Below are 18,738 nucleotides of genomic sequence, written 5' to 3'. Positions count from 1 at the left end.
GAACACCATAATTTTGGTATGTGCTCTTTCAATCTTGCTTTTTATGTAAAATGTGAATCCATTGATCTCATACCCTTTGTACTTAAGATATATACTCGAAGGCCCCTTGGGTAAGGCATCCAGTTGATTACCTAACTTTATTCCAAGTAAGCGACGTCGCAACCAGCTGATAAATTTCTCCTTATATTTTTTATCCAGCCAAGCATGTGACCTGCTCGGATACAAAGTTTGTAGCGATTACCTATGCTCATCAATGTATGGCATCACACCCTTGGCTTGCTGGAGAACAGCGAATTGTGCCTGTCTGAAATAAACAGAGCCGTCTACTGTAAAAAATTTCTCCTCGATCGTTCTTTTACCACGTAGTCTTCCCTCGTGACGAGATTTTAGAACTCTGACCCTTTTGATGTCCAGATAATATGTGCAGAACTCAATGGCCTTCTCTATTGACCATCCTTCAACCATATCCCCTTCTAACCTGAATTTATTCCTAACATACCTCCTGAAAACTTTCATCAATCTTTCGAAAGGGAACATCTGATGCAGGTACATTGGGCCAAGGGCTCTAGTTTGGTCAACAAGATGAATTAGCAGATGCAATAAGATATCAAAGTAAGTCGGCGGGAAATGCATCTCAAGCCTAACGAGAGTTTCGGCTATGTCCCGCTGTAGCTGCTCTATCCTGGACATATCAATGAACTTTTTTGAGATCGCATTGAGGAACGAGCAAAGCTTTATGATTGGGGCGTGGACCTTTGGGGGAGGATACCACGCAGGACATAGGGAGCAGCTGAGTCATAATGACATGATAGTCATGGGCCTTCATAGGGCCATAGTTGAACTTGAGTTCTCTCATGTTCACTAGCCTCTTTGGGTTCGCACAGTAGCCCATCGGGACTTTGAGTTCATTGAAGAAAGAAATAAGCGCACACTTTTCTTCCTTCCTCAATGTCCATGACACAACCGGAAGTTCGAACTGGCCATTCTCTAGCTCCACTTGAAGCAGCTCCTTCCTGATTCCCAAGTGTTGCATGTACAGGCGTGTGGCTAGTGAATCCTTTGATGTCCCCCCGGTGTCCTTCAAGGTGTTAAGAGTGTTAGCGCACATGTTTTTAGTGATGTGCATGGGATCAAGACAGTGGCGTACACTCAGAAATGGCCAGTAAGGTAGTTTCCAGAAAACTAATTTTTTCTTCCAAACGCCCCCATCAGGCGCTGCTACTGCATTGTCCCCCTTCCCAAGGACAACCTCTAGTTTGTTGAGTTCTCGAAGTATCATAGGCCCGTCTCGATATTTTGGAGCTAAGTGTTTCTCAATAGTACCATTGAAATCTTTTCTGTTGTTGTGGTAAGGGTGATCCTTATGTAGGAACCTACGGTGTCCCATATAAACTATCTTTGAGTTATTTGGCAGATTTACCGCATCGGTGTCGTCCAAGCACTCGACACATCTAGTATAACCGTTTGTCTTCTCTCCGGACAATGAACCTCGACCTGGCAGGTCGGTGATTGTAGCGATAAGTACTCCCTTGATCGTGACATGTTCCTTTTTGTACTCGTCCCAAACATCCGGTACATCCTTTTCAAACATTTCCACTAGTTCATCGATCACTAGTTCCAGAAACACATCAATGTCATTTCCAGGTTGTCTTGGCCCTTAGATCAGTAGTGGCATCATAGATGTACGACCGCTTCATACAGACCCAAGGTGGAAGGTTGTATATACAGAGCGTCACTGGTCAGGTGCTATGATTGCTTATAATCTGGTCGAAAGGATTCATCTCATCTGTGCTCAAAGCATACCAAAGGTGGCTTACCTCTCCACCGATGTCCTTATAGAACATAGTATTGACAGTCCTCCAATCATGCCCATCGGTGGGGTGCCTCATCATTGTATCTTTCTTACGCTCTTCGCCATGCCAGTGCAATAGCTTGGCTGACTTTGCACTTGCAAATAGCCTATGCACCCGGGGAGCTATAGGGAAATACCAAACGACCTTTACGGGACCTCCTCTGGTCTTGATACCCTCATCTGACGGCCCTTCCTTGTACCGTGGAGCTTCACACTTGGGGCACTTGTCCAAGTCTTTGTATTTTTCTCCACGATACAATATGCAATCATTGGAACACACGTGGATTTTTTCAACCTCGAGGCCGATGGGGCAGATCATTTGCTTGGCCAAGTATGTCTTTTCTGACAACTCGTTTTTTCTGGGAGTATTTTCCTTATTATACCTAACAACTGATCGAAGCCTTTATCGCTCAATCCGTTTATCGATTTGAACTCTAATAGCATGATGTCGGCTTCTAGTTTGCTCATTGGACAATTCCTATACAATGGTGTTTTGCCATCTTATCTCATTTTCTCTAGCTTTCTCAGTTGTCTTTCACTAAGACATCCGGTCTCTACATTATGTAGTAGCTGAGAAATGCCATCGTTATCCTCGGTGTCGTCAGCTAGCGTGTTCCTAAACACATTATTAATTGTGGCCATAGGTTCCATGTTGACACCAGATTTCTCGTCAGCATCGTGGATGGCTACGTCAGGCATGTCCACATCATCATCGTTTTCTTGCAAAACATTCACACCAACCTCGCCATGCATAGTCCATGTCGTAGTTTGGTATGAACCCCCTGATAATCAAGTGCGATCGTATAGACTCAATTTGATGAAAGTTTCTATGATTCTTGCAATCTTTGCTTGGGCAGAAGACAAGGTTTGTATTCCCAGCATGGGCTTTGATATCGATGATAAAGTGGCTGACGCCATGCATGTACCGCTTGTCCGTTCGGGACAGATGCATCCACTCTCGATCCATCCCTGCACAAAAAATACTGAGACAGTAATTATAAAGAATTAATAAGAAATCGAGCTTCATGAACAACAATTGTAGCTCGAAAGTACCATTTTTAGAAAACATTATTGTACACTAATTATTGGAAAATTGAAATTGGTAGCCCCGGCTCTGTAAATTGAAAATCATAGTAAAAACAATTATTGCACAATATTGAAGAACAACTATTCTACTCTACTTCTAAGAACTAATTATAGCATCACATACTAACAATGATGATCTTGACCACCATGGAATAATTAGCTAGAAATTTAAATGTGTTCATAGACACCAACCTTTTGGATGATGGATTCACCACAATTTGAGCATTGCACAAATGTTCAATTGGAAAAGTGCTCTCTAGAATGGAGAAAGAACTAGAATGAGAATCAAGCAATGTAGCCATCAAAACAAAGCTAATTAAGCAACAAAATCAAATGAGTGGATGTTTGTTACTAACCTTAAAGCAAAAGGATCAAGCAATTCTTTAAAATCCAAACACTAGCTTCATGGTGAAGAATAGCCACAACAATGGAGGGAAGGGTCCAAATGCGTGCCTCTATTCTCGGGATGGAAGAGAGGAGGAAGGAGAGGACGGCTGCAGTCTTTTTATGTTGTAGGCTTATCACCGTCAGTTCTTGGCTAGAACCGACAATGATATAGCCTAATTACTGTCGGCTCTTGGCTTAAACTGGCAGTGATGAGTGCCCGCCAAAACACTATCGGTTCAAGCCACAAACCAGCAGTGATATGGTCCTTCACTGCCGGTTTTAGCCCAGCCCCAATCATTTTTTCATTTTTAAGCTCATAACCAGCAGTGAAGGTACATCAGTGCCGGTTCTCACAAATCCGACAGTGATGATGCCGACAGTGATGTGCAAATCTGATGTAGTGACCCCTACCATGAACATGCATCCTCCCCTGCATATGGATATCTATCAAGGCTCAAAATATATAAGGGTCGTTCTATGTAACCATGTATCTTGTATGGTCGCGTCTAATGCTAATACCATGGTTGGTATCTATACAACAATAACAAAGCCTATTAGTCCCAAGTAAGTTGGGGTAGGCTAGAGTTGAAATCCACCAAGAGCCTCTAATCACGGTTCAGGCATGATTGGTATCTATGTGTAAAAAATTTTAGTCAATTTTAAGAAGGGTGAATTGGATTCTTGCCCTTACAATTTTCAGAAGTTGGAGATTTGCCCTTACAATTCGAGGAATTGGAGATTTGCCCTTCATATTCTTGCCCTCCCTGAGCTTTGCCCTTTTCTACGTATGAAGCCTTCTTGGACCCACTTGCAGCACTTGTATTTCTGTATTGGACCAAAATGCCCCTAGGTCCCATCAATCTTTAACTCAACCGAACGGGTATTGAACCCACGGTCTTCTCTCTATCTCCATCACCGGTTTCTCTCTCCCATGTTCTTCCTCGTTACCTCAATCGAAGGCCAGCGCTCGGGTGACTGGAGGTGGCTAGTCGAGGCGGGCGCGCGCGGGCGACTGGAGGCGTGCTTGCGGGCAACAGGCGGCGGGCGCGCGCGGCGACTAGAGCTGGGCGCGCGGCTCCTTGAGGCCGACGCGCGGCGATTGGAGGCGGCCACGCGGCGAGAGGCGGTGGCCGCGCAGATTGAAGGCGACGTCGGCGATTGAAGGCAACGACGATTGGAGGTGCCCCATTCTTCTCCTTTTTTCCCTGGTACACCCCATTGTCGTCGTGGCCCGACCTTTGGCGCATCTGCTTCTTATCGCCGTTGACGCCCGCCTGCCTTTGTCATGTGCATATGGTGCCTGTTGTTGCCCAGATGAATGACAGTCAGTATATGGGAGGAGGTGCTGCTGGCTCCAGCTCGGGGGGCATCCAGAGCTCGACTTTCGCCCCACTTGTGGACTGCCCACACTGCAAGGTGAAATTAGTACGGATCCAAAGCAAGTAGCAGGCCACTTTTGGCCAGACCTTCGTCAAGTGTCTGAACAACATCAAAGTAAGTCAAATTTATTTGTTCAATTTTGTGCTTTTGGATGGTGGTCATGAAGGTATGGTTTCATCGGTTGCAGGATGACCCAACTACATGTGGCATCATCATGTCCGAGAAGCAGTATGAAGATGTCCTACGCAATCCAGAGCAACATCCAATTTGGTGGAAGAAGGCGATCCTTCCCAGTTGTGCAGATGGTGGACATGGGTCTGTCGACCCTATTCTAGAGTTCAAGGAAGATTTCAATAAAATAAAGGCAAAACTTGACAGTGCTGTGAATGATGTCTCGAAGTTGAAGGTGCAAGTAGAGATTCTAAAGAAGGACTATGTCATTATTGCAGCCGTGTGTGTAGGTGTAGTCATTGGTTGTATTCTGAGCACAATTTGGAAGTGATGTAGCCGTGTGTGTGGCTTTTGCCTATCAGATGTATGACAATAGATATTTGCTAATAATTGAGTTTGGAATTTGCAGCCTTGCTGCCATTCTGTTATCTATTTGAGCAATGTTAGGTCTTGCCAATGCTTAGGTCTGATAGGTCTTGGCACTTCTCCTAGCATAGGTCTTGCCGACCATAACAAGCAATCTGGTGGTTTATGCTGTCATATAATTGAGCTTTGCTCTTGTCATTATATCATCTAATTGAGCAATGCTCTTGTCATCAAATAAAATTTAACAGGATTCACATAAGCATTTCAACTTGTTCACTTCCATCACAAATCGCACACAGTTCACAGTTTGCTGTCATCAAAGGCATGTAGTTGACAATTCACAAACATTATATTACTTGTTCACTTCCATCACAGATCGCACACAGTTCATAGTTTGCTGCCATCAAAGGCATGTAGTTGACAATTCACTAACATTATATTACAAAACAAAGGTCACAAAATATCTGGAAATGCACCATCAGTCTCAATGTCCTCCACAGAACATGTCCATCAGGCTTCTCACAACCTTTGCTGGAGGAGTAGCAGCATCCTTCTTCTGCTTCTTCTTCAACGGTGTTTTTTTCTTCTTAGAAGTTGTCTTTTTCTTTGAAGCCTTCTTTTTATTCCCTTTGAATGGTCCAGCATCATCAGCTTTGGATGGTCCAGCATCATCATCTGTCCTCTTCCTGTAAATGCACTTTTCATTAAACCATAGTACTAGTAAAATGCATATAACAGTAAATAATTCAAATAAAATCTTGCCTTTTGTTGGGTCTAGCAACTTCACCATCCTCTCCAACCATGTCAAGCTTGCAGGTCTTCTCGAAGTGTCAAAAACCTCCACATCGTTTGCATCTCACTTTCTTCTTGTTGGGATTGTTCTCTAGATAACTCCTAACCCTTTGCACCTTTGGCCGACTTGCTGGTCTTCCCAACAACGGTGGGTGAACCTTGAACCCAAGATCAACTTCTGGCCACTGGGACCTGTCTGTCATTGGTTCAACCCTTCCTTCATAGGCAGCTTTGACCTTAGCAACTAAGTAACACTCATGCACGAAGTCAACTATCTGCATTCCTCTATTAGATAGTATCCATGCCAAGGCATGCTTGCATGGCTTGCTAGTTACCTGCCATTCTCTACATGAACAATTCTGATTTTTTAGATCCACGGTATGTCTTCTCTGGTTGTTCCAATCATCAAGTAGTGTCACCTCAGCAAAGTCATCATCACTAACTTTCACCTTGACAACCTTCAGATTGGTGCTTATAAGATTCAGTTCCTTCAAAAAACCTGGTAGGATCCCATCTTGCAGTTGTTGTCCAATCTTCCTTCTAATATACCTTTTCTCCATTATCAGCTCCCTTAACCTGTCTACTAACTCATGGATGAGAAGACCTTTCAAGTGCTTGATCTGAGACTTGAAACTCTCAGAAACATTGTTAGTCAAATAATCACATTTGCTCTCTTCAGAAAAGGCACTTCTGTACCAAATTCTACCATGATGCTGGTCAATGTACTTAAGTGCAGCTGGAGCATACTCAAAAATTTTGTTCATATGCCACTTAAACATATAGTCAGTATAGCTCTTAGCTGCAGGGTAGAGATGGTCAGTGAAAACATCCCCTGAGAAGTGTTTCATGAAGTTGTTGTACATGTGCCTATACAGTTTTTTTATCAAAAATGGTGGAAGCATGTATTCTCCAAGGGCATCCCTCAGCAGCACACCTAGCTATGAATCTTGACTTATCTGATTTGTACCCAGCAACAAGCTCAAACCCCTTGTTCGCAGCATAGTGCCTTATTGCTTTTCTGAATGCAACTATATCAGGAAACAATGCCCCCACCTCTATTTTTGGGTTGTTTGGATCATGCAGTACTTGGACCTCGAGAGGGTCAGCATCATCCACCTCTGCCTCTGCCTCGACATGGAAGAATGGATCAGATGGCTCAGCATAAGTTGGCTCAGCCCTAACATTAGTGTTAGAATTGTCAGTTGGCTTTGCAAATTGAGGAGCAACCGGCACAATCCCATACATGGCCTCATCATCAACACCCACATATTCCTCAGCATTATCAAATATATCGGGTTCTCTATCTGGCTCGACATCAACAGCTGCCTCTGGATTATCAGGAGTAGCATTAGTGGGTTCTTTAGACATGTTGGCATCTGCCTCTGCCTCTAATTGAACATTTGCATCATCATGAGGAACCACACATATAGGCTCCATGGCATCAAATTCAGCTTCCACACAAATTGACCTATCGAATATATCGGGTTCTCTATCTGGCTCGACATCAATAGCTGCCTCTGGATTATCAGGAGCAGCATTAGTGGGTTCTTTAGACATGTTGGCAATTGCCTCTGCCTCTAATTGAACATTTGCATCATCATGAGGAACCACACATATAGGCTCCATGGCATCAAATTCAGCTTCCACACAAATTGACCTATCGAATACACCTACCACAACCTCACAGCTCATCTCCTCCTTATACATTTCAAACAAATCTAGCATTTGAATCTCACCATCTATTCTGGCATCCTCATTCAATCTTTTGTCAAAGAACCAAACAGTGGGTGTCTGGTTACTGCTCAGATTCAATTTAGTTGCCAGTTTTTTCAACAGTAAGTTCAGTGACATTGACCCATACTCCACAACCCACTTAAACGCATGGCCTTTTGTGTAACATTTCCTACTAGCAGAATCTTTGGAAGCAAAACCTTGGACTTTAACCTCTAGCACAAACATCCCATCCCTACCATGCAGTAAATCAAACTCCAAATTAAAGTGTATAATGCACAGCTAATCGATTCCACCAAATCCAGGGAACTGTGGTCACCACAATTAAACAAGGGAAAGGAGGAGGAAAGATTACCTAGGAGCAGTGTTCTCCATCGTTGCCGCACCAGTGCGGCAAATCGGCGCGCCCGACTCCGGTCCCTCCATCAGGGCGCCTCCATCGCCACCACTGGACACGCACGGGTGGTTAGGGTTCGTCGCAGCCGCAGATCCTATCGCCGCGCGTCGGCTTCCAATCGCCCGCTGTCTCCACTCTCCAGTTCTAGGGTTTGTTGAGGGAGAAAGGGGAAGAACACAGGAGGGAGAGAGAACACGGGAGGGAGAAGGGAAAAGCACGGGAGATGGATGGATGCGGCTTCAGCCTGTTCGCCTCTCCCTTTTCCTCTTGTCCAGGGGGGCATTTTGGTCCAATACAGAAATACAAGTGCTGCAAGTGGGTCCAAGAAGGCTTTATACATAGAAAAGAGCAAAGCTCAGGGAGGGCAAGAATATGAAGGGCAAATCTCTAATTCCTCGAATTGTAAGGGCAAATCTCCAGCTTCTGAAAATTGTAAGGGCAAGAATCCAATTCACCCTTTTAAGAATATGCATAATTAATTGGTAGCTACGTGCTAGATAACCACGTGTGATATGAAGATAGGAATAGTTATTTGTTTTCAACGATCTGTACTTACTAATGCAATCTTAATGATATTACTTGCGTCATTTACCCACCTGATGTGTGCAAAACCTGCGGGTGTGGGCGCTTGTGCAAAACTTAACCCGTATGGTGTTACGAAGGCGAGTGTCATAAAATGCGGGCCTTACAGCGGGAGAGTATTTGCTCTACCCGCACCAGACTTAGACCTGCTGCATCCTTGGATTTCACTAATCTACCTCTTTTGAGTTTTTTTTTTGTTGTAGGTTGATGAGATCCTAACATAAAGGTATCTTAAACTCCTGAGATAAGAATTCCCGACCGAAGGACCCCCAGGTGCGCTCGCATGCACCTTTTGGCCAAGGACTGGACCGAGCCTGAGCACGCCCTTTGCCTCTGCTCGGGGCTCGGGAGCTCACCTGAGCCTCAGGCTCTCGATTGATAGGAGTCTGAGCCCGGTCCTTGGCCTCGGCCTTCGGCGCTAGCCAAGGCCCGGGCTGGAAGCAAGCGCCCCGAGCGCTCAGGGCTCGAGGGCTCCCCAGCGCAGCACAGGTGGCGCGGCGCTGTCAACCACTCCTGTGATAGGGTCACGCACGGGACGTGACACAAGGGGACAAATCCTCCTCTGACGACTTCAGGGCTTGGGGGCTCCTAGGCCTGCTCGTCAGCCCCTCAAGCCCGATGCCGTCACCACCAAGAAGTCTTCAGAAGGTGCACTTGGTGGAGGCTGGTCCAAGCTGACAAAGCCTGATAGTCGGAGTGTCAGAGCAGAGCAGCCGGACAACGCCCAGGGTTTCTTTGGCTCCACGACAACTTCAAAGTCCATCCGTGCCGCTGCAAGACTCCTGTACTTCGGCGCACATAGATCATAGACTGACGTCCCAAACCGTCATATACCCGACTTACCTCGATATCGATATATAAAGGAAGGTCGGATCCTACAGAGGGGAGAGAACGAACATAATAGAATAGATCATTCCTGTCCTCACGACCGAACAGCTCGAGCTCTGCACCAAGAGCAGAGCCACCCCGAGAGGAGTACCGAGAGCTCCTCCACCCCCTCCATCGTCTTCCTCCTTTTCGATGAGGAGACCTCATTGCTGACGAAGTGACGAGTCAAGGATCAGCACCAAGTGATCCCCTACCAAATCTCTCTCACACTCCGTTATAACCCCCTAATTTGGGTGCTTTTGAATGCAAAGATCCTCAAACTGCTGGACATAGGGCCTTGATAGCCTGAACTAGGATAAACCTCTGTGTCCCTTCGTGATCTTTGAGTTCTTCTGTGTTCTTGAGTCCACCCGATCTACTGGAGACCTCACACTCAATGACACCTGACAGAACAACAATGCTTGTCGCGGTTTTGACCCCGCGACAGCTGGCGTGCCAGGTAGGGGAGCGTGTCAAGTGTGATACTGGCTCTACGGTGGCTAGAGCCACCTGCCTCGTCGCCGGAGCAGGAGGCGCTGCCCCAAACGGCGCCCTCCTCCTCGGCGAGTTCACCACAGTCGGTGCCTTCGCCCCCGGCTGGGTCCTCAACTTTGGGAGCCTGGCCTACGTTGCAGACTGCTATGGCGAGCTTCACTCGCTTGAGGAGGCCACGCCGGTGGACAATGAGTCCCTGGGGCTGTCCTCTCCTCCGAGCCTCTTGAGAGCAAATCTCGAGGTCTTGGCTAGGCAGATTTGGAACAGTCTAGGCCTGAACCCCATCGCCGTCTCGGAACATCGCTAGATGTTCTACATGCTGGCCAACGTCCACCACCAGATTGCCACTGGCGAGGTGCTTCCGCCGCCTGAGCGCTTCTGGTACTACCTTCCTGACCTGCCGTTTGAGATTCAGAACGCTGTGGCGTCCTTCTAGCTGGAGCTGGAGCACCTTATCAGCTAGGAGGCGCCATCCGCTTCGGCGCGGCGAGGACCGATGTCCCCCCGCTGTGCGTCTTCCTCGAAATCTTTCAGGGAATGGCCCGGAGTACGACTCCGACGACGTCGACTACTACTCTTCATCGCGTGAGTGCTTCCACATCGACGGCGACAACCCCATCGACGACGCCCCCAAGCTCATGCCGCCAGACTAGATCTCCGTAGCCGTGCGGAGTACCTTCGAGAGAAGGCAGCTCGCTTGCACGCTCGGTAGGCGGACCTGGAAGCTGCCAAGGCAGAGCTCGAGCATCAAAGGGGGAGCTTGCGCGTCAGCAGGCCAAGTGAATAGAACAGAAAGAAATGAAATAGAAAAATATTTAGATTCTCCTTAGAATCATTAGAATCGCTACCAAACATCATAATAAAGAGATAAATGTTTCATTGTTTTAGGCAGAATAACTTAACCGATTCCCCGATTCTCATTTTTGTACTAGGCCGTGAAAGACCCAAAATCTGGTGTCTCCTTATTCTAGTTCTAGTTTTAAGAATCTAACAAGCTAGCTAAATTGTTCCATGAAATGCTTATGTTTCATTATCTGAAACGTTTCTTGAAAGAATTTGGATCTAAAATGTTTCTATAAGAATATGGATCACTACCAAACATATCCTTAGGGCCCATTTAGTAGGGATTTAGATTCTTGTAAAAACGTTTTAGATTCAAATTCTCTCAAGAAATATTTCGGATGACGAATTAGGATGACTAGACCGCTAGGCTACGAAAATAGAATCACTGCAAAATTTATTTTTTCACCGTTTCACGTTCGTAGGAATAAAAGTGTGAATCACTCGGAATCGTTTCTAACGGAAGCGTTTCACCTGTTTGCTGGTTGGCCATGCACGGTGAAGCTCAAAGTAGCAGCTTCCTACCGCTCCTTCTGACGGCTTTCCTTAGCTTAAAATAAAGTTTGACATGCACGAATACCATAGCGACACTTAAAAATAAGCAAAAAAAATATTATATAATTTGATCTTTATAATTTGACTTCTAGCTAAGTACTTAACTTTATTATTGACCTTGCTAAGAGCAAAACCAGCCCTCCAGCCAGACTTGCTCGATCGCATGATGCAGAGTGAAGCGCGCGGCTAGAAAAGAACTAGGAGCGGCAGCAGGGCTTGGCAACCAAACAAATGCATCCTCATTGCAGTTACAGGAACCAATCACCTGCCCTTCCAACTTATGGAGTGGGCCTGGCCTGTAAGAACCTAGCTCCCGAGTCACGCTGAACATAGGGGGTGATTGGTTGCACGCATGATACATAGGTCCATGTATCATATATTCAAAACTTTTATCTATGCATATAACCAAATAAGATCTCATTTCATACTGGACCAACAACAAAGACAACCAAACATAACTAGATGCATAGTTTGAATATGCATCTCACCGTCCTGAACCGGCTCTCCGTCCCAGCTCCCCCATCACCGAAGCAACCGATCACCCCGTAGAAACGCAAATCAATCAGCCCAGCGGGCGGTGCCAATTTTTTTGTTGGCCGGTCAACTTGGATGAGAACAAAATGGAAGCCAAATATCACTGAATTAGGCAGTGGCGCTTTTACATGCGTGTGTTTGGTTCATGTCATAACTATGATATGTCAAAATTTCTTAGCCAGTCCTACTAGTCGTGAGTGCCAATAGAGCCCCCGCGTCCCTCACCAGCTGCGCCGCCGCCGGAGCAGGCCGTCGGCATGGCCGTGCGGCTTGCCGGGAAGGCGGCGGCGGGGCTCTTCTTCGCGGTGGTTGCAGTGGCTGGCCGGCGGATCGAGCTCGCGCGCGACTGCGTTAGGCGCGACGCGAAGCTGGAGCGGCTTTGGCGTGCGGCGGCGCTGGCGTCCGGTCAGAACCCGTGCATCCTTCAGGTGCCGCCGGGAGGGGCTGCGGCAGCCCAGGGCGGCCCTTGCCCCGACGGCCGGTTCCGGTAGGCCCAGGGCCGGATCTGCGTCTCCGGCGGGCCTCGCCTGGGCGGATGCTGGGCGCAGCAGGCGTGCGGCGGCGCTGGCGTCCCGTGCAGGCCTCCAGGTGCCGCTCGCCATCTTTGACCTCGCCAGCGGCTACGCGGGGCGCGGCGGCAGCGGCGGCGGCTCCGGGCGGCAGATCCTGCGCCCCGGCGGCCGGATCCGGCACTCCTGAGGTGGCAGCGGCTTGCGGCGCCGATGATGGGGACAGAGGCCGACGTCGGCTTCGGAGACAGTGTCTGACATCGGTGTCGGCGATGGCAGCCGACAGCGGGAGCGGGGTTGGCTTCACTGGTGGGACGGCGGCTGGCGCAACAAGTACGGGCCATGGCCACTGCCGCGCACGGGGTTGAGGTGCTATGGTGAAAGCTGTGTCCCTTGGACGATGGCGGCTACGTCTTTGGGCGCCATACTCGTCTTTGGAAGCGTCCATCGATTGGCCCTTTACCTTTGCGCGGCGTGCTCTCCATAGGTGTAAAACCTTGACCTTCTAGAGAGGCAACGGCAGCGCTAGTGGCGTCACATCCCTCATTGAAGGTGTCGTTTTGGAAGCTGTGTGCCTGCCAGTCTGTGACAGCCGCCACCGTCGTGGTAAGGAAGGTGGAGGCCTAGCAGAGGATTCAAGTTTTCGGTGTTCACAGTGGCGGAAGGCTGTCGGGAGGAGGGCGTTTGACGCGGCGATTGGAGGGTTTCACATCTGTTTGGCAGCCTGGCGAGTTGCGACCACGAAGTTGGCGAGGAGGTCGGCGTGGGAGGCGCCCATGGAGTCAGCGAGGAGGCCGACATGGGAGGTGGTGGCCAGTAGATTTGCATTGTCGAGGTGACCTACGTGGTGTGGCGGCGGGCGGTCCCACTTAGCGGCGGCTGTTTCGGCGCAAGGAGGCTTTCTGACAGCAACTGGAGGGCGTGTGTGGCACTTCTAACTTTGATGAGACGGCTAGGCTACTGGAAGCTGCGGTATATGCGCCTGGATCACGGTGGATGGGATCGGCTTGGTGAGTGTCAAAGGCGACTAGCCCTGCTTGGCGGTGGCTAGTGCGGTGTGGACATCGTCTTGATAGACGGCGCAAGCGGATCCGATTGCGGGAGGGCTACGTGGCTTGCAGTGATCTACGGCGTCTAGCCCTGCTTGGCGGCAGGCTAGCTCGGTGTGGGTCATCGTCGGTGACGACAGCGCGAGCGGTGACGATGGTGTTTTCGCCTTGATGTCCTTGTCGTCCGGAGTTTTGGCAGTGTAGTGTGGTGACCGACTGGGGGTTGGAGGTGGTGGTAGTTCTTTTTTTCTTTTTCTGAGTTGAGCTTCGGCTTTGTACCGTTCGTGTCGATGTCCCAATCCAACCGACCGGAGTTGTTTTTTTTTTCTCTCTTGTTGAGTTTGTTTCTCGGCGTGGTTGTTAGTCACTGTTGTATCGTTGTGCCCACTTTGGGCTTCCTTCTTTTTAATATAATGGGCAGCTCTCTTGCCTGGTTCGTTTCATAAAAAAAAATTCGTAGCCATATGTTTGTCATAATGATGCTAAACTTTACCACAAGTATGCTGATTTGTTAGCCACAGTGCGTCTAACTTCGTGGGGTTTGTGTGATGGAGTTTTTTGAAGTGGTTGTCTATTTGACAACTATGGAAACTACTTGTAATTTTAAGGGTTATTAGGACTGTCTTAAGCATCATCTCTGGAGATAAAAGACTTGTCCAACAAGGCATGAGGGGTTCCCATGTAGAATTAGGGGCAAGAAAACAGGCCCTATGATCCTTTCAGCTCCTCGTGATGCCACTTGAAAAGCCGCGGCACTGGACCATATCCTCCACTATACACATTTCACCAAGAATCACCACACTCTAATGTTTGGTTGCCTCTTTTACAGCATTAGCGATGGCACCAACTCTAACATTGACCGATGATTAGCTCCTTTCAATACGTCATTTCTCGGGGGCTATTGAACATGATGTTCTTCTATACCTCTTCTAAACAATTGACAAACAGACTAACCTTAAATGGTTAGGTGAGGTTCGTCACGTGTAGCACAGATGCACCCTAGGCCTAGCTGACCTGACAATCCAAGGCCGAAGTTGTGCACCATGCAAAATTGGATAGGGTCCTCGAAGAGGTCACGCCACCTAAGAAATTTTTTTGTAGAGGTTGTTCTACGGGCAAAGCGGAAAACCTTCTCTTTGAATTGCAAATACTTTCGCATGCTAAGTACAGTTTTGTACTTTAACAGCAAATGATTGAATCAAGAAGACAAGAACCGTGAGCTGCCACTGACACTGTTTTTCCCCTCGTTATGGTTGCAGGTGAAGAAGATGATCGTCTATGCCGTTGAGCATGCTTTGGCGATTCTGAAAGAGCCTTGCACATCCCCGGAGTCCGCCTGAACGCGCTGGCATAAGGGTTTATGCTAGTCAGCGAGGGAAACTAGAGAACATGATGCAATGTTGTGCGACAGTAGACGTGCAGCAGTGCTAGTTGATTTCCTTGTCGGCACAAATAATAATAAGTCTTGGAATAACTAAAAGGGTAGATTTCGCTGATGGTGTGCATCACTAAGAGCTGGGCGTACTGAAAATTTAAATATTTTATTTATGCCATACTATCTGTAATGACAGAATTTCAATCTCTTGACTGCCGGACTTGATCACTGCAAAGGTAGCTTGCTCTGGCAAGAAAATCCTTGCCCAGGCAAACGAGCCAATTTGGCTCTCTTGCGGCAGCAAGGTGAGCGCGCCGTACAAAAAGAGCAGGTGCTGGCGCTATGCGTCCTACTGCATGTGCTGCTGAGCTATGGGCCCTCCATCCTTCTAGGTGCTCCCTGTGTGGTATGAAAAGTCCAACCAAGGTACATACTTGTTAAGTAGTATCGTTGCTGCTCACACGTCACAGCCAAACAGCATAAGCAAACCGATCCTTACTTAGCTAGCCCAAGTTCACAAAGGATCCAAAGATCCCTAGCTTTTGCTATGCACTTAAATATACACTATGTCTAGATATAGATATATATAGTAAAAATAATGTATCTGTAAAAGTCAAAACGTCTTATAATTTAAAATAAAGGGGTACATCAAATGATTATATTCACGTGCTCCTTAACATTTGTGTTAATCATAAATTACTAGTATAAAATGTAACATATAGCAAGATTTTAAAAACTCAATACTAAAAATACTTCTCATGGGGTAATATTTAAGAGATTCAAAGACTAAACATGTTGATCACGTGCAACCAAAGTTCTTGTCTTAAATATTGTTTTTTAGAGTCTTAAATATTGTTTACAGCCTTTTGGATGTTGGTATTTAGGCCCAGAATTCGGCATTGGCATTAGATACCCCTAATTCTGTTGTTTGGATGGTCTTGCTATTGGCAAGTGGAAACGAGCTCCAATACCACACTAGATTCGATTCGCCTGCTCGACCCCACCTACAATACCAAGGCCTCCCCCTCTGTATTCGCAATTCGCCTGAATTGGACCCTTTCTTCCCCACGCGTCCATGCTCGCAAAAAAAAAGAAGTCGTCGTTTGCCTCGTGCGCTAGCTCCTCTGCCCCCTCGCCGGAGGCCTTCGCATCCTCATGCGCTAGCTCCTCCGCCCCCTCGTGCACCAACCCCTTTGCACCCTCGCCGGAGATCTCCTTCCCCTTGTGCACTAGCCCCTCCGCCCCCTCACCGGAGAGCTCCTTCCCCTCGCCGAAGACCTTGTTCCCCTCGTGCACCAGCCCCTCCACCCCCTCGTCGGAGACCTCGTCTTCTCCCGCTCCAGCAAGGTGCGGCGCCATGCTCGACACCGCCTTTTCCCACTCCCCGGCGACGAGGACGATGGCGACCTCCTCACGGTCATGGAAGTAGACACCATGCCATACCCATCGAGATGCTCGGGTTGGCTGGCTCCGGCAGCGAGCGCCTGCAGCTTCAGGACAACACCGATTCCTGCAGCTTCAGCCGAGCACCGGTAGGGGCTATGTCGTGGGTGACATGGGGAAGAAGATGGGTCAATTCCTAATTCCACCATATGCACATCCAAACAAGAATTTGTATTTGACACTACATTGATTTCAACTAACTATTATATCTACATCAAACAACCACTTTGATATTGGTTCCAGTTTCAATATAGTATGATTTGGTATTGGTACCGGTTCAATTCTAGCGTCTCTAATATCTACTACATCCAAACGGACCCTTAGCAAAATTATTACAATGGCTAACAATATGTGTATTCAAGAATAAAAGGTGTATTTTTTTTCACCCAGCCGGTCTTCAAAGTTAGACTTTGACTCTTATTTTCTCATAAAATAATTTATATATACCTACAACACAGGTCACAAGTATAATGATAAATTACTTTCGAGTTACTCCCCCTGATTTCAAATATATAGGCCGTTTTAGGATTCTAGCCGATCAAACTTTTCTAACTAGTTCCACCACTATAAAAAAAGGTTACATAGATTACCAACACACAGTAAATGTTATTCCTTGCATTCCAAATTATAGTTTATTTTGACTTGTTCCTGAATCAAAATATCTAACTTGATCATCTTTTTTGGAAAAAAAATATTCATATACAAATTCAAATTAATGCACTATTAAAACATATTTTATGAAGAATTCAATGAAACTAATTTGATATTATAAATGTTTCTGCACTATTCTATAAATTTTTTTGACCGCAAAAACTGTGGGGAGATCCCCACAGTGATAGAACTTTTCATTTGAAAAACAAATAATGATAGAGTACTTACAAACAAGGATTAACTATTCTATAAACTTGATTAAAATTAGAGAAATTTGACTTAGACAAAACCAATGTGAACTATAATTTGGATTGAAGGGAGTATTAGATTTGCCATGGCAAATGCTTTCACGAGACATATAACTTTCACTTTTTATTAAAGTGGTATGGTTTTATTAAAACAAGGTGATAGACATTTCAGAGAAACACCTAAAGTTTAATTAAGACAAATTAAATTGAATACAAAGCCGGAGTAAAACCCTAATCATATCTTATTTATAAATGATCATATATCATTTAAGCCAATTAAACGTCTAGCTTGAAAGATAAAGGACATGTGACAAAAGCTAAACAAAAGCTTTTATGTTTCGAGGTTGAACTAAGCATGTTATAAACTAAAAGGTATTAATGTTGACATTAATCATATTAATATTGATTTATGAAAGACCGATGCATAAATCTAAGTTGCTTTTAATTGCAACCCAGTTGCATAAGCATTAAAAAAATTAATGCACTATTAACTTACAAATTAATATTCAGCTGCCTAGGCGGTGGCCAAGCGGCTACAGGCGGCGGCCAGTCTGCATGCCGCTTGCAGGGGAGGCTGGACACGGGGAGCGGCAACGACAGCTCTAGGAGAGGCAAAGGTCTGCTGCAGGCACGGGAAGAACGGACGAACTCCCATGGAGGTGCTCGCCGGAAGTGTCACCAGAAAAAGAAAAATGAAGGGAAAAAGATCAAACAGTGATGGATCGAGGTGGTAGAGAACGACGAGACGAATCTCGTGGTGGTGGTTTTCACCGGAGATGCATGAGGTGGCCGAAAAGTGTAAGGTTTTAAATCTTCAGCTATAGGCTCCGCTATCTCTAGATATAGTTATTTGAGAAAATTTAGCTAAGTTTTTCCATGCATAAGTTAGCCATTAGCTGTCATTATAGCTAGGTATAGCCTGTTTTGGGACATAGATACCTAAATAGCTTAGCCGGCTATTTAAAACATTGAAAAAAATGTCAGCAGACTTCTAGAGTTTTGAAAATTCAGCTTTAGATTTATGGATATAGAAGTGGCGGCTAGGTTGTACTTTTGGAACGAGCTCGTTAAGGGGATCGCCGGCATATATATATATATTGTTTGGGTTTTGGGTTGATGGAAAAATGAGATATTTTATTATTTTTGAAATTAATATATTTTGTGAATAAAATAAACCAATAAAATAAACCTAGAAATGTCTAAAATCGGTATTTAAGCCAAAAAAATACTCTAAAAGCTCTAGAAATTTGGGAAAAATTCTCAGAGACATCTTCGAACATGAGAAACCCCAAAAGTATTTGGAGCTCATGGAAAGATACTCTGGAGCATCTAAAAATTAGATTATGCCCCCAGAAGAGTGGAAAAAGTATAGAAAAAAGTCAGAAAATTTTCCGAGAAGTTTGTGGAGATATGTTGATGGATGCTGAA

General features: G+C 46.2%; 1 protein-coding gene across 6 annotated transcripts in view; it reads left to right on the top strand.

The window, feature by feature from the left end:
* The window catches only part of LOC136549811 (lysine-specific demethylase JMJ26-like), a 39,544-nt gene extending 24,186 nt beyond the window's left edge, over window positions 1-15,358 (top strand). The window contains exons 11-12 of one of the 6 annotated variants that reach the window (XM_066541217.1): window positions 4,640-4,819; window positions 4,893-5,005. In XM_066541217.1, coding sequence (XP_066397314.1) covers window positions 4,640-4,771 — 132 coding nt within the window. In that variant the 3' untranslated portion in view covers window positions 4,772-4,819; window positions 4,893-5,005. Of the gene's footprint in view, window positions 1-198; window positions 578-4,639; window positions 4,820-4,892; window positions 5,255-8,947; window positions 9,065-14,852 lie in introns of those variants that run through there. The other 5 variants (XM_066541218.1, XM_066541220.1, XM_066541223.1 and 2 more) reach the window with 5 other exon arrangements.
* The last annotated feature ends 3,380 nt before the right edge of the window (window positions 15,359-18,738 follow it).

The sequence above is a fragment of the Miscanthus floridulus genome, chromosome 4, assembly GCF_019320115.1.
Source record: "Miscanthus floridulus cultivar M001 chromosome 4, ASM1932011v1, whole genome shotgun sequence".
NCBI classification, from domain to species: domain Eukaryota; kingdom Viridiplantae; phylum Streptophyta; class Magnoliopsida; order Poales; family Poaceae; genus Miscanthus; species Miscanthus floridulus.
Note: the sequence above shows the minus strand (reverse complement) of the source record. Positions and strands in the feature narration are given on the sequence as shown.